A 19,865-nucleotide genomic window follows, 5' to 3' on the forward strand; every position below is an offset into this window, starting at 1 on the left:
AAAGGTCATTAGAAAGTAGTTAGAAACTAACGTACTGGCCAAATTAAAAATCGAATCTAATGATGGTGAATTTTTTTAACTTGCTAAAACATTTAATGACATTAAGGAGTTAATACAATTGATTATGTTCATCCTGAGGGAACACGGAAATATGAACTGCTGCCAAAGATGGTGATGATATGGGTGGATAGCTGTAGCAGACTAAGCAGAAATCATGCAAAGGTCAACATCATGGTGGAGCCATGGCTGAAGTGTCATGGAGAATTCACACACTGTTTTTTTAAACGTACTTTAGTGATTAGATTCATTCCATGTAATTCCATTTATCATGGTGAACCGTGAGGAAAGACACTGTGATTCTCTGGTGTGGCACAAACACCCAAACATTCTATCCTGTGGTTCGGCTCTGAAACTTGGAAACAAACAGTTTCAGAAGCAAAATGCTGCTACACAGCTGAGTCATATCAGACTTTAAGCCAATTAGCTTCCTGTGTAAACTCTGTGCCCCTGTTCCCTTTTAGTCAGAGGAGTCTGTCTGTGCTGATGTTGTCATGACTTTCCTGACTGTTCCTCTTGACGCATTCACAATGATTCTCTTTTTAATTTAGATCCCTGTAAACACAGGTGATTTGGCCTCTTTGAAGCATTGTTGGTCGTCTCATTTTGCTTTGAAAGCTCATTTCAAAAGGGATCATTTTCAGACCTCTTTCACAGCAGACAGATGTTGCTAGTTGGCATTTGGTGTAATTGAGGCGTCCTCGCTGCAGAACTGCCATCAAATTACCAAAGTCCTTCTAGTGTTTTCTGTCATACCCCTCCACAGCATGAAGCCGTTCAGTTTAAATTAATTACAGTATTTTCAAAATCTCAGTGTAATATCATAACGTTAGGTGCAATATTACATTTCTGAATTCAATGTTGTTTCTGTAATTTATACATATGTATCCTGTAATCCTGTACCTTTTTCAATTTTTAATCTTTATATTCCCCACTGTTCAATCAATAAAGTCTTATCTTTTCATTGAAATCACTAAACCTTAATGATTAATTACGGAAAATGAGCCCATTTAAAAATAAATCAATAAATAATCGTTGTTCTACTTACAATATAAAATATGTTTGGTTGGCAAATCATCACATTCTCTATTTATTTACTTACATTTTATCCGTCGTCCCAAGTTCTCTGGAAATGAAGTTTGTCTTTGGATTTAACAGCCTGGCAGAAACCTGGTATCACACTGTGCCTCACATGACACCACGTAAAACCACGATCATCAGACCAGACAAGGTATCACTGACTTAAAGCCTCCACAAAGGTTTTTAGGTCCGAGCCGAACCAGAAATACCATAATGTTACTTCTTCACTTGTTTTCCGAGGCCGACTTGGTTGTCACTCCTGCAAACATGCTCAGTCTATCTGTGCTTTAATATGAACGGAGGTAAACAGAGAAACAACCTGGGGTGGATCTTCACCGGTGTGGGAGTTTTGGAACGCACACGGCTAAATGTAGATGCAGTGTGAGAATAAGCACAGCCAACCAATTTATCCTCTGGTTGGAGTCCTCGACACAAACGGACTGAGCCACACAGCTAACAAAGCTAACACATGTGATGCCAATTGGTTTTATGCTTAATTGAGATCTTTCCTTCCACCATTAGGCGAGATTGTTTATGTTCATTGTGGTTGGTAAGTATTCTAACTGGATCCAGGCTTAAGTTTTAAAAAGTGAAACACCGCTGCTTGAAATGTTCTGAGCCTTTTATCCTGGTGTTAGTCTCCCTCCACTGGGCCCTGTAAAAATCCCTGACTCCTTATTAAGTATTACTATTGACTTACAAGGTGTAACGCAGCTTCCATATGTCAAGGATTTACTTAAGCCCCCTAAGTCTAAATGTGCACTCCACTCAAACGAAGGAAGCTCAAGGCCACTTTGGTCAGAGAATCCAGCCCCGTCTCGATTCACAGGATACAACCCGTAATGGACAAGTTGCAGAACATCCCATTTTGGACCCAACCACATCACGTCGGTGCATCCAAAGCCAAGAGTCCCAGTTCAGTATAACTGAGAAGAGCTTGCTGGACTGCTGTATCTGAAGAGAGCAACGTTGAGTTTGCAAAGTGGGAAACTCTGAGGATTTTAAACCTGAGCTCATTTTTTTCCCCCCCCTGCAAATTTAAGGGGGCGAGACGATTGGTATCACGAAAAGTCTTTTGGGGTTGGGGAATAGGAAAAGTCAAAGAAGTTATGTCAAAGGTTAGAGCCCGGCAATGGAGTTGCACAGGAAATTCTGCATACTGTGTATATCCTGTAATACCTGGGTACTTTCTGAAGGTTCAGGGACTTGTGAGGTTTTTGGCTTTAGTGCTGAATGCAGCTTTTTGTAATATGAAATAATATGAATGAAAGGAAATAGGTTAGGGCATTGAAGGGGGGCTACCTTGTTTAGCGTTCCAAGGGTTTTGGCCTTGCTGTTGAAATGCAAGTTACTACAGCACGAACTGTTTGGTGAAAAAGCAGCTAGAGTCTCCTTGAATAAAGTGATTGATCGTATCTTCCAAAACACGGGAGCAAACAATTAGTGAGAAAACAAGTTTGTCCATGTGTGTTTTGAACCAAACCTGTGGACATTACTGAACGTACTGCATGTCCCAGCATCAAATTAACAGTGAATTGGTGTAATGATATGTATAATGGATGTTACTAAAAATGGTTCTGCTTTTTAATTGGGTGGTTGCATCACTTCTGTCTTCAAAATGAGCCTAACTGTTCATATTAATGCACCTTTATTCTTCAAACACGTGCATTTTTACAAACAAAACGTCATTGGTCATGAAAATGTTTTGGACTGTGAATCACTCCTGATATGTTCTGTCCCTCTGTTTGTCCTTGGCTCTTTATCTTTATCTTGCTTAGACCTTCACCGAAGCTTTGTCTATTCGGAGCTTTGCATTTTTTTGTTTTCTAAGAGAGTGTGTGGGAAACCTTTGTCCTGTTTTTCTATTTTAAAGATTATAAAAGAGACCATTTCAAGCACCTCAAATGGCCTGTACTAGAATGCACATATTTTACGAGTTGTGGCTTAATTTTCTTGCTTTCATTAACTGCACATGGTGACGATGCACACAGTATAACCTGGGATTGGTCCTCTCAGTCAGTTCAGTGGTCATATGAGGGCTGTTTTCTATTCTATATACACACAAAAAAAAATAAAATCACCACAGTGGTGGAGGAACAATAAGGCACAGATACCCCCTGCACCAACTAGCAGTGTGGCGGAGTAACTGCAGCATGACGGAGACAGATCAGAGACAGATCAATATGATACATAGCCCTTTGAGACCAACACGAACTAAGACAATAAAAATCATCTTGCCTAGTTTTAAACCGACCATAGCCCACAGAAAAGACTGACCAGAGCACTGCAGCTGTGAGAGAATCTGAGCTCCTTCAAACTGGTGGCTGACCATCTTCAGATTGGGCTTAATGCAGCGAATGAAACTGGAGCCCTGGAGGCGAGGACGAGGAACACGTGCAGAGAGGATCAGAGACAAGAGGACGGAGAGTGAGAGACACAGAGAGAGACACAGAAGTCATTACAGCAGCAGCATCAGATATTCATGACATGCATCACTTTCTGACTCAGGACATAATGCTCTGCGCCCCGAGGTGAGACAGAAACCGTAGGTGTCTAAAAGAGCTGTGAGGACGGCAACACGAAGCCATGAAGAGGAAACGCTTACCGTGCTGCGCAGCTTGTCCAGTAGAAGATTCAGCTGGGTCTGCACAACAAAGAAGAAGAGGATGAAACAATATTAGTTTAACAGTGGATGTAGAGTTGAAGCCTAAACAAACCTCTGTAGGCTGAGTGTGGACCACATGCTGAATCTCATCTTACAAGGCCTGACTCCAGCAACAAAATACTAGTTATATATTCCAGGACACATCCAGATAAATAATACATCAAACAGCATAATAAAGGGCATTTTTCCTCTTTTTTGAACAAACCCATCTATGGGTGGCAATAATGCATCAAGAAAACACAGTAACATCAACAAAAAGTGGAAATGACGTAAGACATTTAAAAGTCATCTTTGCCAACAAGAACAGGCGTAAACATAAAATACATTACTGGTGCACCAGATTCCCATAAACACAAAACTTCCAGACCCTCCAGCTACTGTTGTACTTCTGGCCCTTCATCGTGATCAGGCGTGGAATGTTATTTAAATTTGCCATATTTAAAATATCTACTCAATACAAATGAATTGCTCTTAAGCTCACAGCAATAGATCAGGTGTGAAGTCAAACACATGCATCATTGAGTGAAGTGACACACGACTTCACTCACACTTTGTGGGTAACCAAGACCTCCTGGCACAGCCCTGGACTCCTATAGTCCTCCTGTCACAGGCAGTGCCAGCTTTTCAGTGGAGAATTGTGTTACTGCCTGGACCACTTATTACTCCAATATTGTTGAGCCTCACAGTTTGCAGCTGAAGATGCTTCTGAGGTGCAGAGACGAGAAAAGAAAAGCCTTCCACTTTAGTACATATAAGCAAGAGCCGTCTTACTTTTCAGGCTGCCAAGGATTGATTCTTTATGTGTGTTGTGGCTCAGAACACCAGCAGATGTCCGATGAGCAAATCTTTTATACATTTGCATCAACATCTCTGTTCTTGACTGGGCCAGAAAAGCTTAATTCAAAGCTCTGAGGACTATGATAAAGACTTTGAGGACTGATCTATATGAAAATTTCAGAATGTGAATGTTTACTTTTCCTCAATATAGTATTTTCACTGAAATATTTGTTTACTAAAATTTAGGGAGAAACTCCCCAAAAACAGCTTTAATAGAAGTGATGCCTCAATTTTGTTCATTCCTCTGATTATTAATGAATCATTAATATTAAAACAAACGTGCAGGATTATGTCTCCAGTCTGGCCACCTTCACCACACACCTTTAAACCCACACTAGCTGTACTATTAGTGATGCATTATTTAACCGTACTGTACTGTACTTTTGCATGTAAATTCATTTTTAGTAATTAAGGAGAACAGAGAAAGAGAAACAGAGAAGCCACATGCACGTCAGATACTGACGGATCAGATTCTGTTTGCTCGTTAATCTGGGTTAATGCCCAGAGAACAAGCTCGTGGTGTTGGTCTGACTCAGGGAAGTATTCTTGAACAAATTCCAAGACCCCTGTGACTAACAACCACCTTTATTCCATTTCATCTTACTGATCCCTGTATCATTATAACCAGGGAGAAGACAGTAATTAGTGTTAAGGTCAAGCCCCAAAAGACATTTTTTTCCCCAAATACACTGTTAAAAACAGTCCAAAGTGACTTTCTTAATGCACATTTGATCCAGTCTTTGCACTTTCTGTGTGGAGTTTCCAAGTTCTCCCTTTGCCTGTGTGGTTCATTACAGACTCTAAAACGCCCGTAGGTATAAATGTGAGACTGTCTCCATGTGTGACAGACTGGAGACCTGTCCAGGTTGTACCCTCATGTGCCCTAAGGATAAGCAGTTAAAGATAATGGATGCCTCCTTTAATTATCTCATCCCATTCAGGTGACATTTTCAGCACATGCACCTTGTTTTTTTTTACCGTCAATATGCAAAAAACTGCGTCTTTATCGATTACTCAACATCTAGAACTAGTACGTAACTCTGGGGATATGATAATTAATCAATAGGCAATTATTTGCTCTTTAAGTTCATCATCTATTAAACAAATGAACTGCCACTTTTTGTCAGGTGGCAACGATTCATTTATGAGTAAGTAAATTCAGGGGGTTCAGGGGATGCAACATGCCAAACAGGTGCTTTTGGAGTCATGATTAAATTATGGTTTTCAAAGCCCCACTTACACTTTGTGTGTGTGCCTGACAGTTCATACTTAATCTCCAACATTGTGTAAATATGATTTGGCCGAGCGATGAAGAAAACACCACACACTGGATTTGAGGTATTGAAATCTAGTTTTATCTGTCGACTTCAGGCTAAAGCAGGCGGAATCGCGTGTCTCTGGAATACGACAGCCTTGTTATAATATATTCGGCCTCTCTGATTTGCGACCAAAGCCCTAACGTCTGGTTGTAATGAAAGCCCACAGGTCCTCCACAATTTCCCTCCCTTCCTCCAGCCAGGAGGCCGTCTCTCCCGTCACCTCAACTGAGTCAGATTTATCACTGCTCATTTTCACCTTTGTCTCCCCCCCCCGTCCCTCCTCGATGCCCAGAGCGCTCTGCACCGTTTCAACCTTAATCATAGCTCGAATGGAAAGAGGGGGGGCCCGGGAAGGAGGCAGGGGATGAGGAGGATTTAGAAAAACACTACAGGTAGTGGAGCTCACAGGTAATAAGAAGTGAATCTACTGTGCATCGAGTCCAAATCCACCAGCTCTGCGGTTCACTTCTATCAAATAACACCTAAATGTATTCATATATGCTTGGAGAGCTGATAAGACACAGAAGACTTTATTTAAATGGGTAAAAGAAATGTTTCACAGTTTTGTTTGATTCATGTCAGGCTCAACCTTTGGTATAAAATCATAAGAAAATATGAAAGAGCACCACGGTTTGTACTATGCATTGGACAATAGTCACCATCTGAAAAACATCTCTACAGTGTGAGATCATCACAGATTACAATTACAAAAAAAAGAAATGTGTAAAAACGTTAGCAGGACAACAAGGTCAATGTTCACTCTGTCTTTTATATATTTATATAAAAATTTATATAAAAACAACTGAGTATTAATCAAACATCCAGAGAAAAGAGGGTTTAATTTTTGTTCTGTCATCTTTAACATGATGGGCCAAGCAGGAATGTGCAGGTGAGTTCAACAGGAGGAACTGATGTGTGTGTGTGTGCAGTGTGTTACGCATGAAGCTTGGCTGAAGTGATAAGAAACTGCCATAAATTTCTTCTTTGCAGACTGTGCAGATCAGGTAGTGACAGGTTGCCCTGCACAGAAGCAGGGAAACTTTTTCAGCTAATACATCCGGCGAGCAATTTGTAAAAGCAGACAGCTTTTTTAATACATGCAAAGGCTGCACACAGGTCTATGCACAGAGTTCACCTGGACCCTGATGGACTCCAGCAGATGATGATAATTTCCATTGCGAAGATGCATGTGAATGCATGAACGGGCATTAAAGCCTAAAAGGCAAGAGACACCAAACATGTTGCACTGGCTCCGGACACATGTTTGAAACTGGATTTTTAACGTGAAGGGCAGTTTCCTTTTAATGGTCAAAACTTTCTAACCAATTCCTGTGTGTCATTTAGCTGTAATCTAATTTAGCTGACACCATAGTAAACTTCCATCCTGTTGATTACTTCATTTTAATTACTACGTTAGTGTAACCTGTGGTCTTTTAGTCAATGCTGTTATAAAAAGGTGACATTTGTCTACAGGGAAGCTGAAAGTCCAAAACACATGGATAAGTCACCGTTTCCAACAATAAATTCATGATAAATGAAATCAGGGTGTTAAACCGCTGTTTTCTATCCAAAACATTTCCATCAAAATCAACAGCTCGTCTAAACAACAAATAGTTACTGCACATACCTTTGCACAACCTGTGCACATAACAAAATGTGTTTGTTTTTAAAGACATTGTTCAAGAAGTCAGTATGAAAGTGTTACAAAAAACAACTTTAATGTTCCTTATCTGAACACGGACACTTTGCTAGATGCCACTTCTTTCCTTTTCTCTCTTTTTAACGTCTCCTGCCAAATTAAGCGCAGTGTGGTAAAATTCACCGATTCACGCTTTGTGCAGGACCTAACACTTTAGGGATGGACTGTCTCTGCGATGTATTGTGAATATAAATCAAGTCTCCAAAAGCATGAAAAGGCCAAAATATTTGTACATCAAAGTCAACAGTGTTCCTGTGAATTCCATAAAATATTTCCCCCTGCCAGTGGTCTCTGATAGCAGACCCTGCCGTCACCCTGCCGACTGCCCGCCCTTTTTTCAGGACACATGATTGAGTGCAGCAAAGCACAGTGGTTTTTTCGGCTCACCTTGCCTTTGGTTAGGCGACACATTAGAGCACATATCAAGGTGAGATGCTGAGCTGGATGAGTCACAGTGGAGGAGACGAAAATCCCTGCCTTGGTAACTACAGCTGACATTAAAGAAGCTGCTCTAAATGGACTTTCAGAGAGACGAGGCTTTCTTGTCTTTGTGCTCCCATGAGGTGGAATTACAGCGGCCAGTTTATGAGGCACATATCACTATTTGACGGTTTCAAAAGTCTTATCTGATGTGCTTCTTTCCAGGAACTGACACTGTTAATGATGGCTTTAATTTGGTTACAGTCCTTAAGGGCCTTTTGTCAGATCTTTAGTTTGTGATGCAGCCAAAAGAGTGAGTGCTGTGTGTAGTGCTTTTACACTTTATTTATGACGGTCACATTAACTGTGATAAGTTGGTGGCATCACTAGTTCTGGCAGTGGTGGGTCTGCTATGACTTTGCAGAGGGTCAAGTTTTGTGTCCTGTACTTCATGTAGGTCTGCAGTGCTTTGTTGAGGACGCTTAAGAACACATTTCTGTGCAAAGAGTGTATGTTAGAAACCACTAAGACATTTGGGGTCTATCAACTGAAAAACGTACACGGAAACATTTCTGCCCATGATATTGTTGTAAAACAATTATTAAAATTCACAACGAATAACAAGGTAAAAACTGTTTTGCATGTCTGTGGAGGCCATTGTGTGACCGACAGACGGATCCATTAGCAAAACCCCGCTGTGCTAATTTAGGGTTTCTGGTTTGAAATGACACAAAAAGATAATATCAATTGTAAAAGTCACGTGTAATTATTTTCAGGTTTAAAGGTGCCCTTTAAAAAGGAGCACATTTAAGGCCAGATCACCAGCTGGGCGGAGCGGCACCTCCACACGCTGTGAAACCACAAATGTCCCTGGTGCACTTTTTTTTCCCCTTCAACCTCCACCACTTAAATTGATTTGAAATTTTAATGCAGGGGCAGGTAGTTGTATCTCAGGATGGGAGGGCCGGCTAGTCTTTGGTTCTGTGGGAACCCACAACGTGTAATAATGTGGTTTCTTCCTTCCACACAGCTGATCTATCTGTGGCAGTGAGATGTTGTTTCTTTAGATGCTGCATCTTTTTAAAAGAAGAAGAAAAAGCAGTGTAGGAGCAAAATGTCATGTACTGAACCTCCTGCTCCGGCACGTTACCGCTCACCTTAAATTTGTTGCCGACACTAATGAAGCTGAGTTTTCCCGCCTTCTGCTTCACATCTTTGCTGTTGTTGGAGTTTTCGAAGAGGTCCCGCACGAAGCGGTCTTTGGACTCACTGACCAGACACTCCAGAGACATGTGCAGGGCGTCGTTGTTCTTCTCCACAAACTTGGTCTTTGACAAAAAACACAAACACGTCTTCAGACTTACTTACAGGCCCCTCCTCCCCCTTTGTGAGTAACATTTAGAGCCAAAACTAACAGAATACACAAGAAATATAAGGCACGTTTTTCCAGATGCCTTCTCTCTCAGAGCTGCTCTCTTTTGGGTCCATTTTTTTCTGAATCTAATATAATTTGAATGGTCACTTGCGTTCATGTTAAAAAGCTCTGAATGAGTGTTTTTTGCAGAACAGTGATCAAAGAAAAAGAAATAAGTCATTTCATGTCACATTATTGCAGAGATGTCTCCAGGAAAGCAGTGTGTTTTCAGAACGCACCGTCTCATAGCACACGGCTCCTGCAAAGTGTCTGATAATAAATCCTTCATCATCCCTCACGTTTCTGTGGACGGCCAGTTTAGACTTCCTGGGTATCTGAGGGACACACACACAAACACACAGTCAATCACATATGTGCACACACCATAAAACATGCAGACTCAGAGTTTTTGCACGTTTTGCTTTTACAATGACACGTTAATTAGCAGGCCTGTCAATCACTCTTGGCTGGAAGGGAAGATTAAGAGTCAATGTTCAGTAATTAAACTGTCAGCCACACCACATCACTCACAGGCTAAACGTTATTCTTCCACTGGACTGAATACGAGCCCAATTTTAAGACTTAAAGCAGCTTTCGCAACATTTTATTACCGATAAAACTAATGTAATAAAAACAACAAAACAAACAACAATCCTGCGTCATGACATGGATGAAATGAGTCAGACCTCAGTTTCTCTGAAACAAAAATGACCATCCAGACTGTCCAAAAGCCAGCATCTGCGATGGTGAGGGTGACTTGCAAGTGTGTGAAGGTGCCAGCAGCAGGTCTGAGTGAGAGCAGGTTAATGACTCAAGGCGAGTCAGATACGCTGTAAACATTTGAAGGAGTTCCTGTCGTACGTGGCCTGGAAAGCTCGAGTTTTATGTAATGTTTTTGTTATATCTAGATGTCTTAAAGCCAATGCTCTAGTTTGCCATCTATTTAGCTCACTGGTTAAAAAAAAGTCTCTCACCGTCAGGCGGAAATGATCCTTGTGTTTGCTGTGAACAGTGTCAGTAAAGTGCTGGTCGCTGGGTTGAGGTAGTCGATTCTCTTCATCCAGGATGTCCAGGATCCCGACCACTTTCGCCTCCACTAAGTCTGAAACGAAAGCATGAGACCCATGAACAAGGCCACGGCACTTCTGTCTTTCATGGAGCTGCTGCACATTAACCGAACCCAGCGGGCAAGAGGACAAGTCAAATGAAGGAGGGGTGATGTGGCCGATTAAAAATGTAAATCAAAGTTTAATCAACAGATCCCAACAGTTCGTCCTTGACTTGTTCTGACTGGGAAGGTGATGAGGGAAGAGGGATAATGTCACCCACACGTGAATATTATCATATCAGTAAAGTACAATTCTATTCATTTGATCAGTGTTAGTCAATTTCTCAATGTCAGGAAATATTATTTCAAAGGCCGTAATCCTCACAACCCAGATTTTATTTTTAAAGGAATAAAAACACCTTCCAACCCAAAATGTGACTATGTGCAAAGGCTGTGAAACTGTAATAAGAAAAAAACATGTCATTAATTGTGCAGCTCAATGGTGAGCTTTAGCTAACGTGCAGCTTCAGGCAACAGGAACATTTTAAGGCCATATTTAGCAAGATCTGCTTAGAAACCTGCTTCACAAAGTCTTAAAACAAACAGTGGGTCTGAGTAATGTTTCCTGACACAGAGACGGCCATTTTCACACAGACTCCCACTCTCACAAACCCACTGCAGCCAACTAATCAAAGCAGTCTAGAGCACAGTAGATTTAGACATTTCCTCCTGAAGTCCCCGTGAGACACACCCTCCTCATCCATTCAGGCCTCCATCGACCACTCTGTCACAGGAAAACAACATGAACAGACGGAAACAAAACTGAACCAACAAACCGATAAACTTGTTTAAACAACGCTGCAGAAACTGAGAGAAAATTGGATTATGTGTGATAAACAAGTAACTGATGGAATGAGTGAATGGAACATTATTTGTTCGGTAAGAGTGATGGATGACTTCATTCTTCACATCCGTCAAACTTTACTCTACACACTGAGTAGGTGAATAACATTTCGCTTATTCATACATGAATTTATGGATGAATGTGAGCAATAGCTGAAAATGTATTCGACTGTCCCTTTGAAGTTTAACAGTAGAACTTTTTGTGATGCCTTGGACAATGTAACCACTGTAAAGGCCTAAATCTCTGCAACATCCAGTGTGATTTCTGTGTCCTGTAGAGTTTGTGTGGATGCAGAGCAGCTGCTGCTTTAACAAACAGCATTTCAGTCATTTGAACAGAGCGTTTCATCAACAGGCCTGGCCCCTGCCTCCCTTCAGCTGACGCTGCTGTAGTTAACCATCTAATATTGATGCTATTTAACAGAGCTGGACATCAGCAAAAAAGCCTAATTAACCTCCTGCACCTCTAATCACCTCACATCCATCTCCCTGTTTATGAAGACACATTCAGTCAGGAGAGGAGTTGACATTCTCTGGGGCTTCATCACTTTGCCTCTTTACTTTGTCAGTAAATGAAACAGCGGCGAGGCTTCGGGGTCAAACTGTTGAGGGGCAGCTCTCATAAAATGGAGTCAATAATGAGCAGCATGGTGCCACTCATGACTCATAACCACACTTTCAATGTTTGTTCCTCATGTGTAGCTAAAGACGGATGTAAGCACAAAAGCCCTGAATGAGAAACTTGCAAGCACAATGTAAAACCAGCAGCAGCTGGAGCCCTCAACACCTCTTGCAAAGACCCACAAAGGGTTTAACGTGAAGGAGATTCACACAACTACAGAGATGAGACAAAGTCACAAGATCTTAAAATCTGAATCAGGTCCCTCAAGAGACTTTTCCAAAAACAAGGCAGTGAAGGCACAGGTCCCAAGTCCCATGCCCAGACCTCAAAGTCCTAAGTCCTGTCCCAAATCAAATCCTAACAAGTGAAGTCTCAAAGTCGAGCTCTGAAAGCCCCATAACTAAATTTTCAAGACTCAACAATCGCAAGTGAGGCCCCAATGTCTTAAGTCCCAGGTCCGGTCCTGCATCACAGACTCGAGTGTGGTTCTAAGTCAAGATTTGAAAGTTACCGTGGCAGGACATACACATACAAAGATCAGATCAAAGTCAGGTCCTAGCAGTAACAAGGCAAGTTACAAGACGAGACCTAAAAGACACCCTGCCAAGACCTACAAGTCCCAAGACAGATCCAAATCAAGTCCCATGTAAAAAAAAAAGTATTGCTATTTACTCTCTAAATCAGTCCAGGTAAATATTCTTGGTTTAGTGTGTGAAGTTAAAAAAGGGTTTCAAAGAAAACATGGACATTTTTTTCAGATCTGTTTTTTTAACATTTTTAGATACAAATAAATGAACACGCGAGCGAAGACACACAAAGACACACAACTAAAATAATACCAGATCCTCTCTCTCTGTATGGTCAAAGAAACTCATGTCTGTTTTACTTCTGCACGTGCAAGTCAGGCCACATCACACTAAAATCTGTAGGTACAAAGGTTTCAGAATGTGCACATGTTCTGCTCGTGGTGAAAGTGTCAAAGCAACTGGAAATGTGTTATTGTCGGCTATAAATCACGTCAGACCTGCTATAAAATGCAGCAAGCTGAATTCTTCCCAGTTACAATGTCATCTAGAAATTCAAGCACCACCTGCTTAATTGTCCATAGCAGCAATGCGACATCCAATATGTAAAACACAGCTTCAGTGGGACTGTGTTTAGTTAGACATGACTGCACTCAGATTTTGGGTCCTACATTATGCTCCAAATGTTGGTGAAAATATCATCTCTCAGTTCGAAAAAAAAGAGAAAAGCAGTGCTCGCCTTTGCAGAGGAACACTTTGAACTCCACAGCATAAATATAGAAGATGAGTAACAGGCGCTGCTCTGAATTCACAATCAAGAGTGCAGAGTGATGAGTGGCGTCTTCATACCTATGCAGTCCTGATTGTCGACATAGTGAACCTCGTTGACTCCGAGCCCCTCCCTCTGGTACAGCTCTTGCTCCTGGAATGCAAATGAGATATTTCTAATGAGAAGCCATCATGGTATTCGTGGCGTGGACAGCATTCGTCTAATGAGGACAGAGGCGATGCTGTTTTTATTCCTGGAGGGCATTCGACTCTAACAGACGACGCTCAGAGCAGGCGTCGCACTATTACACTTTGATGCAAAATGAGCGACTAAGGGTCACGGCTTCCACGCCGGAAGTTGCTACAAGTCCAAGTCTGGAAATGAGGAGTGTTACGTTTGGGGAAAAGGGAACAATTGTTAAAAAATTTGAAAAGAAAAAAGTCAAACGCGATTCAAAGAAACCTTTTCTTTGCCCCTTGCCGAAGTATTCAGGATGCTGCTACATTTTCAAGCAGTCAATTCTGCAGACAGATTAGCTGATTAGATTTTGTACTATTCCTAAACTTCTGTTTCTGCAGCTACAGTCAAACATTACACAACAGTCTGACATTAAAAATCACAGGGTTGTCAGCTCAACAGCCTATTTCTCACAATTTATTTTGTCAAAAATACCACTCGAAATGAGAATAATAGCATTACGGAGGCTGCAGCTTTCCAAGGTTGACGACTGCTCAGCGTTGGTGGAGGTTCGAGCACTCGAGTGCGTTCTACTTCATTATGTGAAGACCTTCAGTTGCAAAAAATAAATAAAAATTACCCATTGAGCATCATTATTTTTCAAAATAGAAATGTAGTGTTTGGGAACGTTCTAGACTTGGACAGCATCAGTTTTCATGCAGACTGTTGCTAATGGTTTGGGTGCTGAAGATGTCTGTGAATGGAAAATTTCATCCGGAAACAAGATTTAAGAATTTTGAGGGAAAAAACTAAACTAAAAAAACAAAAAAACAAACTAAACCCAACGGATGAATGTTGTTAAAAAAAGTTTTCTGAAAGCAGCACTAAACTTTTTGCAGTTGTGTGTTATCAAAAACACATTTAAAAGATACAGTCATCCATCATCAGCATAAAGCATACTTTCTTTCCAAAAGGGGGAAAAAAAAAAAAAAATCTTTTTGAGTGAGTGAGTGGAGTGAAAATGATTCAAGTTTGGGGTTTGTGTTTTGAGGTGTGTGGGCTTTAATGACTTTAATTGAAAACAGAGAAACGCAATGTGAAAACACCTACTTAGAGATAAGTGCATACAACACAGAAAATACTACAAATCTCAGCTTATGCCAATAGTCTGTTTTGACTCACCTGTGTAAGTGCTGTATGAATAGGCAGATTTTTTTCCTTCCAAAATGAAAACACAATGTGGATTTTCAAATAAAAATGCCTGCTTTTAGCTCTCACCTCTTTCAGGATGCGCTCATTGAAGAACTGTTGCAGTTTCTCGTTACAGTAGTTGATGCAGAATTGCTCGAAGCTGTTGTGTTCAAAGTACTCTGCAAAACAGAAGCAGCAGACAGTAAAATATACAGCATGGGAATCAAAGGAAATCAGACGAGAAATAATATTTCATGTTGTATATACGCTCCATTGATTGCTGCACATTTGTCAACTCAAAGTTGTCACTGCAGTGCTGTGAAATAAACATCTATCGTTCTCACAATAGCAAAATTATAAGATGATTTATGACACGGTGCCTATTAGTGCACAATTTCATTGGGGCTATTCGGGGATTTTCTTTCTGTCCCCTTTATCAGAGTCGCACTCTCTTTCCATTTTGACATTTGATGCAAAAAGACTGGGATCGTGGGAAGATTTGTCACCATCAAATAATAGTATGAGAAACAGGTTTTATCTGTATTTTCTTTCAAAGCTTTAAAAGCACTGAAAGTCAACCGCTGCAGATGTTTGGTGGCAGCTTGGCACCTGCTGGTTAGTGACAGTACAAGAATACTTTTCACGGTTTAAATGCCTGTGTCGTACAGCGACAAGGGGTTTAGAGGGACACTGACCAAAACCAGCGATGTCCAGAACGCCGATGAAGTTGGCCGATGAGTCAAAGGGGAAGCACTGGTTGACTCTGGTCACCACGTGGTCGAACAGGCGGCTGTACACAGCCTTTGCCAGGGCGTCGCGGGCGTTGTTGGCCTGCTCAACTTTGAGTGGCACTCTGAAAAAGATGCACAGTGGTTAAAATGAAGGGTTAAAAATAACGTACAGCGTCCTCATAATTTAAAGAAGAAAGAATGTTGTGTTGGTGTTGGGTTGATTAAGCATTTCTTTGAATGGAAACTGTTAAATTCCCATACTTGTTAAATGGTGAACTGAAGCACCAGTTTATGCTGAACCACTTAAAGCAGTTGAAGGGTCTGAACGCCTGTAGGAGTTTTAAGTGTCACTACAAGATAAGGTAGAGGATCGGGTGGAAAGTGTCTGCTGAAGTATAAGCACTGACGTTTGAGTGTGTGGAACCACATTTCCTCAGCTAAAAGGTCAACTTTCTACCTTTCCCGAGCTTTCAGTCACAAGTAAGGCGGTTGATGAATGAAACAACTCTAAAAGATGCAACTGAAATCTCGAAAAAAAGCTCAAATTGTTTTGTTACACAATGCTGCAATGTCACGTCGAAGTGTGTCCATGAAGCACTGAACGCAGGTCAAATGTTAAAGTGTTACTGCTAGAATACTGCAGGTACGTTACTCTAAATATTTAAAGTTCTTGGCAATATTAAAACACATGAACTGCATTTTGTTCTGGCACTTCGAATAGAATTATTCGCAATTATAACAGAAATTCAATACCGGAGTTTTGTAGCAATCGCCAAAAACAAATGATGCCTTACTTTTAAAAGCACAAACATTTTTATACAGAGTGATGTTCTTCTCATTTAAGAGTAAGCCAGTCTTCTAAATCACGTCAATTCAATCTTATTTTTACATAGTTGTAAATACATTTTCAAATGTTGTCATGCAATTGCAAAACTAAAAGATTCTTTGCATTTCTCACACACTGTTGTCAGGTCTTACTGCTAGTTACGTAGTTATGAAATTAGTTATTAGCAGTGTAAAGCGCTTTGAGTGCCAATAGGTAGAAAGCGGTATATAAGTGCAGAACATTTACCATTTAATATCTTAATTAATTTGAATTTTCAAAAATCGATTGTTGAAAAGGCTCATACGTAGCCTCATGAGGTCATAAAGAAACTGCCGAACACACTGTAAAGTGTGTAAATCTACCTCTGAACTGTTAAACGCATTGACATACAGCCTAAAATACTAAACATAAGTCCGTCTCTTAAGGATACTTCAGGCTTGCCGGACTTTTATTGACGGCTACAGACAGAGACACCGGGTGTGAGGTGTCGCCTGTACAGGTGTGACAGATGCCACAACCAGCGGTTCGCTCTGTGGAGCTGTTGTAATTGCTTCTGACTGTGCTGGTGTGTGAGCGAGTGGGAGGTTCAACAGTGCCAAACAAAAGGAGCGACCCGATGGCAGGGGCCAGACAAAATGCACCGCGGTAATCCAAGTTTCTGCTCGGCCTTTACCTCTAGACTGCAGTGCACTCAAGGACACGCGGGGAAATAACTCTGCCCGAGTGGCACTCAGACTCCCAGTGCTCTGAATGACGAAGAGCCATCTCCCAACCTTCCTCCCTGCTTCCCATTGACAAATTATCTGCACTGCACATGCCTTTTTAAGCCACATGCAACTTCACAGGATGCTGGTGCCTCCATGTTAAACTCTAAACCTTATTCAGAGTTGGGTCTTCCGTTTGTGACCCGACTATTAAATTATCATTAGCTGTCAGATACAGAAGCAGGCGTGAGCTGTGACGAAAGCGTGAGCAGAGTCACTAATAGTTGTACTGCTGGGTAGTCTGAACTCCCAACACTGTGTTTATTTTATTATTAAAAATCTGACAAGTAACTATAGTAATCAAACAAATGTAGTGGAGTTAGTGGAGTAGAAGTACAAGACAGTATTTATTGCTCAAATGTAGTGAAACAGTTGACTAAAGTTAAAATACCTCAAAACTGTACTTGAGCACAGTACTTAACACAATGTACCAAATTAAAATGTCAACCACTTTGCTCAAGCAGCAAATATCATACAGCCACTGAGCACTTGAATTAAAAAAAAACAAAAAACAAACCAGCTCGACAGAGTAACGAACGCAGGGCGCGTTTTAAAGCCCGACGTCGCCTCTCAACGCTCCCGCAGCACCTCACCTTCACCTCTGCCCTCTGTTCACCACCTGCCATCTTTAATTCATGCCGTGGAGTTTTTATTACTGCAGCGAGGCCTCCTCATTTAAAAACCAAGAGGTCTAAATGCCAGGGCAGCATAATGTCAGAACACTAATTGTACAAGCAGTTGAATTTGTATTCCCCGTGAGCTGGTGCACCGTGAACATTTCTCTCCCCTCTGTCTCTCTGTGTAATTACTAAAGTTGCCATTTGTATGAACTGCGCTATCTGCGGACGCCTGCTGGTCCACAGCTGCTCTCTGCAGACCCTGGTTACGACTGTAAAACCACCACATGGGAGAAGGGTCTTTGAATCATGAGACAAATGTTCTGCTATGTAACACAGCTTTGTGTGGAGATATTCGGACTTTGTTCTGATGCACCACTTGACATGGTGTTAAGTCACTGCTTCATACACAGATATCACCCACTTATGTACAGCTTCAACCTAAGAGAAGAAGATCTCCACCATGGATGGATAATGAGACAGCAGGTCTTTGGGAACAGACATTAAAGCATTAATGCCCACAGATTAAAAGTCACTCTTCATGTTTTGCATCTCTTCGTAATGATTTTGTGATTTGTTAAACTTGTTTAGTCTCATTTTGTGTCTACTTCTACTAACTGTGAGTCTTTTTGTGGTGCATCTCTCTTATTCTCTGGTCTCGCTTTGTGTCGGTTTCCCATCAGTTTGGGTCTCTATGGTTGCTTTACATCTCTGGTTTTGCATAACTTTGTATTCATTTGACTAAAACGCCACCATTTGCTTTAAACGGAGGTTCTTGCGTAGGAGTCTCTGGTCCTAGATACAGTCAGTTATCCATCTATGACATCTAAACCAAGTGCTTTACCACAATTATCTGGTGTAGTCTGTTTTGTACCTGCAAAATCAAGTAAATTATGTAAATCCAAAATGATCATAAAGCGGCCATGCATCTGCCAGTAGTTAGTCTGCATTTTTACATGGTGAGCTACTCAGCCAAATGTGAAGGGGCCTTTCATAAGACGGAGTAGGACGTCCAGGCTACAGAGCAGTGGAGCCCCGCTCTCTGCAAAATAAAACAGCCGCATCAGTGTCTGCACGACTTGTGGGACATCAAGGCTGATGTAATCACCAATGTGACCTCAATTCCTAACAGTAATCACATTGAAATAGCGTAATTATGGCATAGTGATATTTAGTAATGTCACCAGTAGGAGCGTAGAAAGAGAAAATGATTTAAACCATGGATGTGATGTTTGTTTGATGGCACGTCTGAGCACCAGGTTGGCAGACTGATCCCCATTTGACAACCACCAGATGTGAACTGCTGACCTAATCACCTGGGGTCGCCATGATTGGCATCTCCCATTTTCCCTTTGCCCTCCCACGCGTTCGTCCTGCCCTTCCCACGCTCTGTTGAAATTACACTCACGTTAGACGTTCCCTGCTTTGAATTACGTATCTGGATGTCAAGCCTCTCTCTCCCATCTTTTACTTTATCTGATTCTCCGTCTGTCATCACCGTCTCTTCTTACAAACATCCTCCTCCTTTTTTTTTTTTTCTGAACTTGATTTGCTCCCCGTCATCTTGCCTCGTCTTTATTTTACCCTTCCTCACTTCCTTCTGCTTCACTTTGAAGTTAACTCCCGTCGCCTGCTCTTTTCTGCTCTTCATTGCCCTTCAAGTCCTCAAATTAAAAGACAAATACATTCTTTCAAACTTTTCCTATTACATTATCCGTCATTACAAAATAAAACAACAATCCTGACATATCGTCACCTTTATACCGATTTTAGAAGCCAATTATTTTGCTTGTTTGCATATACAATCATGCTGTTGGGGTCGTGTAATGACACACTTTGACTTTCTTATAGTCTGTACCAATGCCTGAGGGAAACATCCAACTCTGTATCTGCTAACTTCACTATCATGAGCAGCCAGTTAGTAGTTCATGTGTCTGTGGTGCCATATGGTGAGTTCGAGCTACGACAGGTGAGAGTGAACCAAAACACTAAATCCCAAGACAGTAAAAGCCAAACGCATACGATCATCAGCCACTTGGTTATGGTTGGACACAAACACAACTGCCAGGGAAACATGATTTGGGTAGAGAAAGCTCCTAGTTCTTGACAAACAACACAACTACTTGATGTAGGTCCAACGCCCGACCTAAAAATTTCCCTTTTAATTTCTTTGTCTCTTAAACAGTGTCACAGTATTTGCTT

The 19,865-nt window shown here is 41.3% G+C and overlaps 1 protein-coding gene across 9 annotated transcripts in view; it reads right to left on the reverse strand.

Annotated features, from left to right (window-relative positions):
* myo6a (myosin VIa) overlaps positions 1–19,865 on the reverse strand; it is a 111,487-nt gene that overhangs the window by 37,166 nt on the left and 54,456 nt on the right. For all 9 annotated transcript variants that reach the window (XM_067481155.1, XM_067481156.1, XM_067481154.1 and 6 more), the window contains 8 exons: positions 15,421–15,578; positions 14,813–14,904; positions 13,438–13,510; positions 10,466–10,593; positions 9,731–9,826; positions 9,235–9,405; positions 3,743–3,781; positions 3,415–3,508 (listed from right to left, as the gene is read on the reverse strand). In XM_067481155.1, the coding sequence (XP_067337256.1) occupies positions 3,415–3,508; positions 3,743–3,781; positions 9,235–9,405; positions 9,731–9,826; positions 10,466–10,593; positions 13,438–13,510; positions 14,813–14,904; positions 15,421–15,578 (851 nt within the window). The remainder of the gene's footprint in view (positions 1–3,414; positions 3,509–3,742; positions 3,782–9,234; positions 9,406–9,730; positions 9,827–10,465; positions 10,594–13,437; positions 13,511–14,812; positions 14,905–15,420; positions 15,579–19,865) is intronic.

This window comes from Channa argus, chromosome 17 (assembly GCF_033026475.1).
Source record: "Channa argus isolate prfri chromosome 17, Channa argus male v1.0, whole genome shotgun sequence".
Lineage (NCBI taxonomy): Eukaryota > Metazoa > Chordata > Actinopteri > Anabantiformes > Channidae > Channa > Channa argus.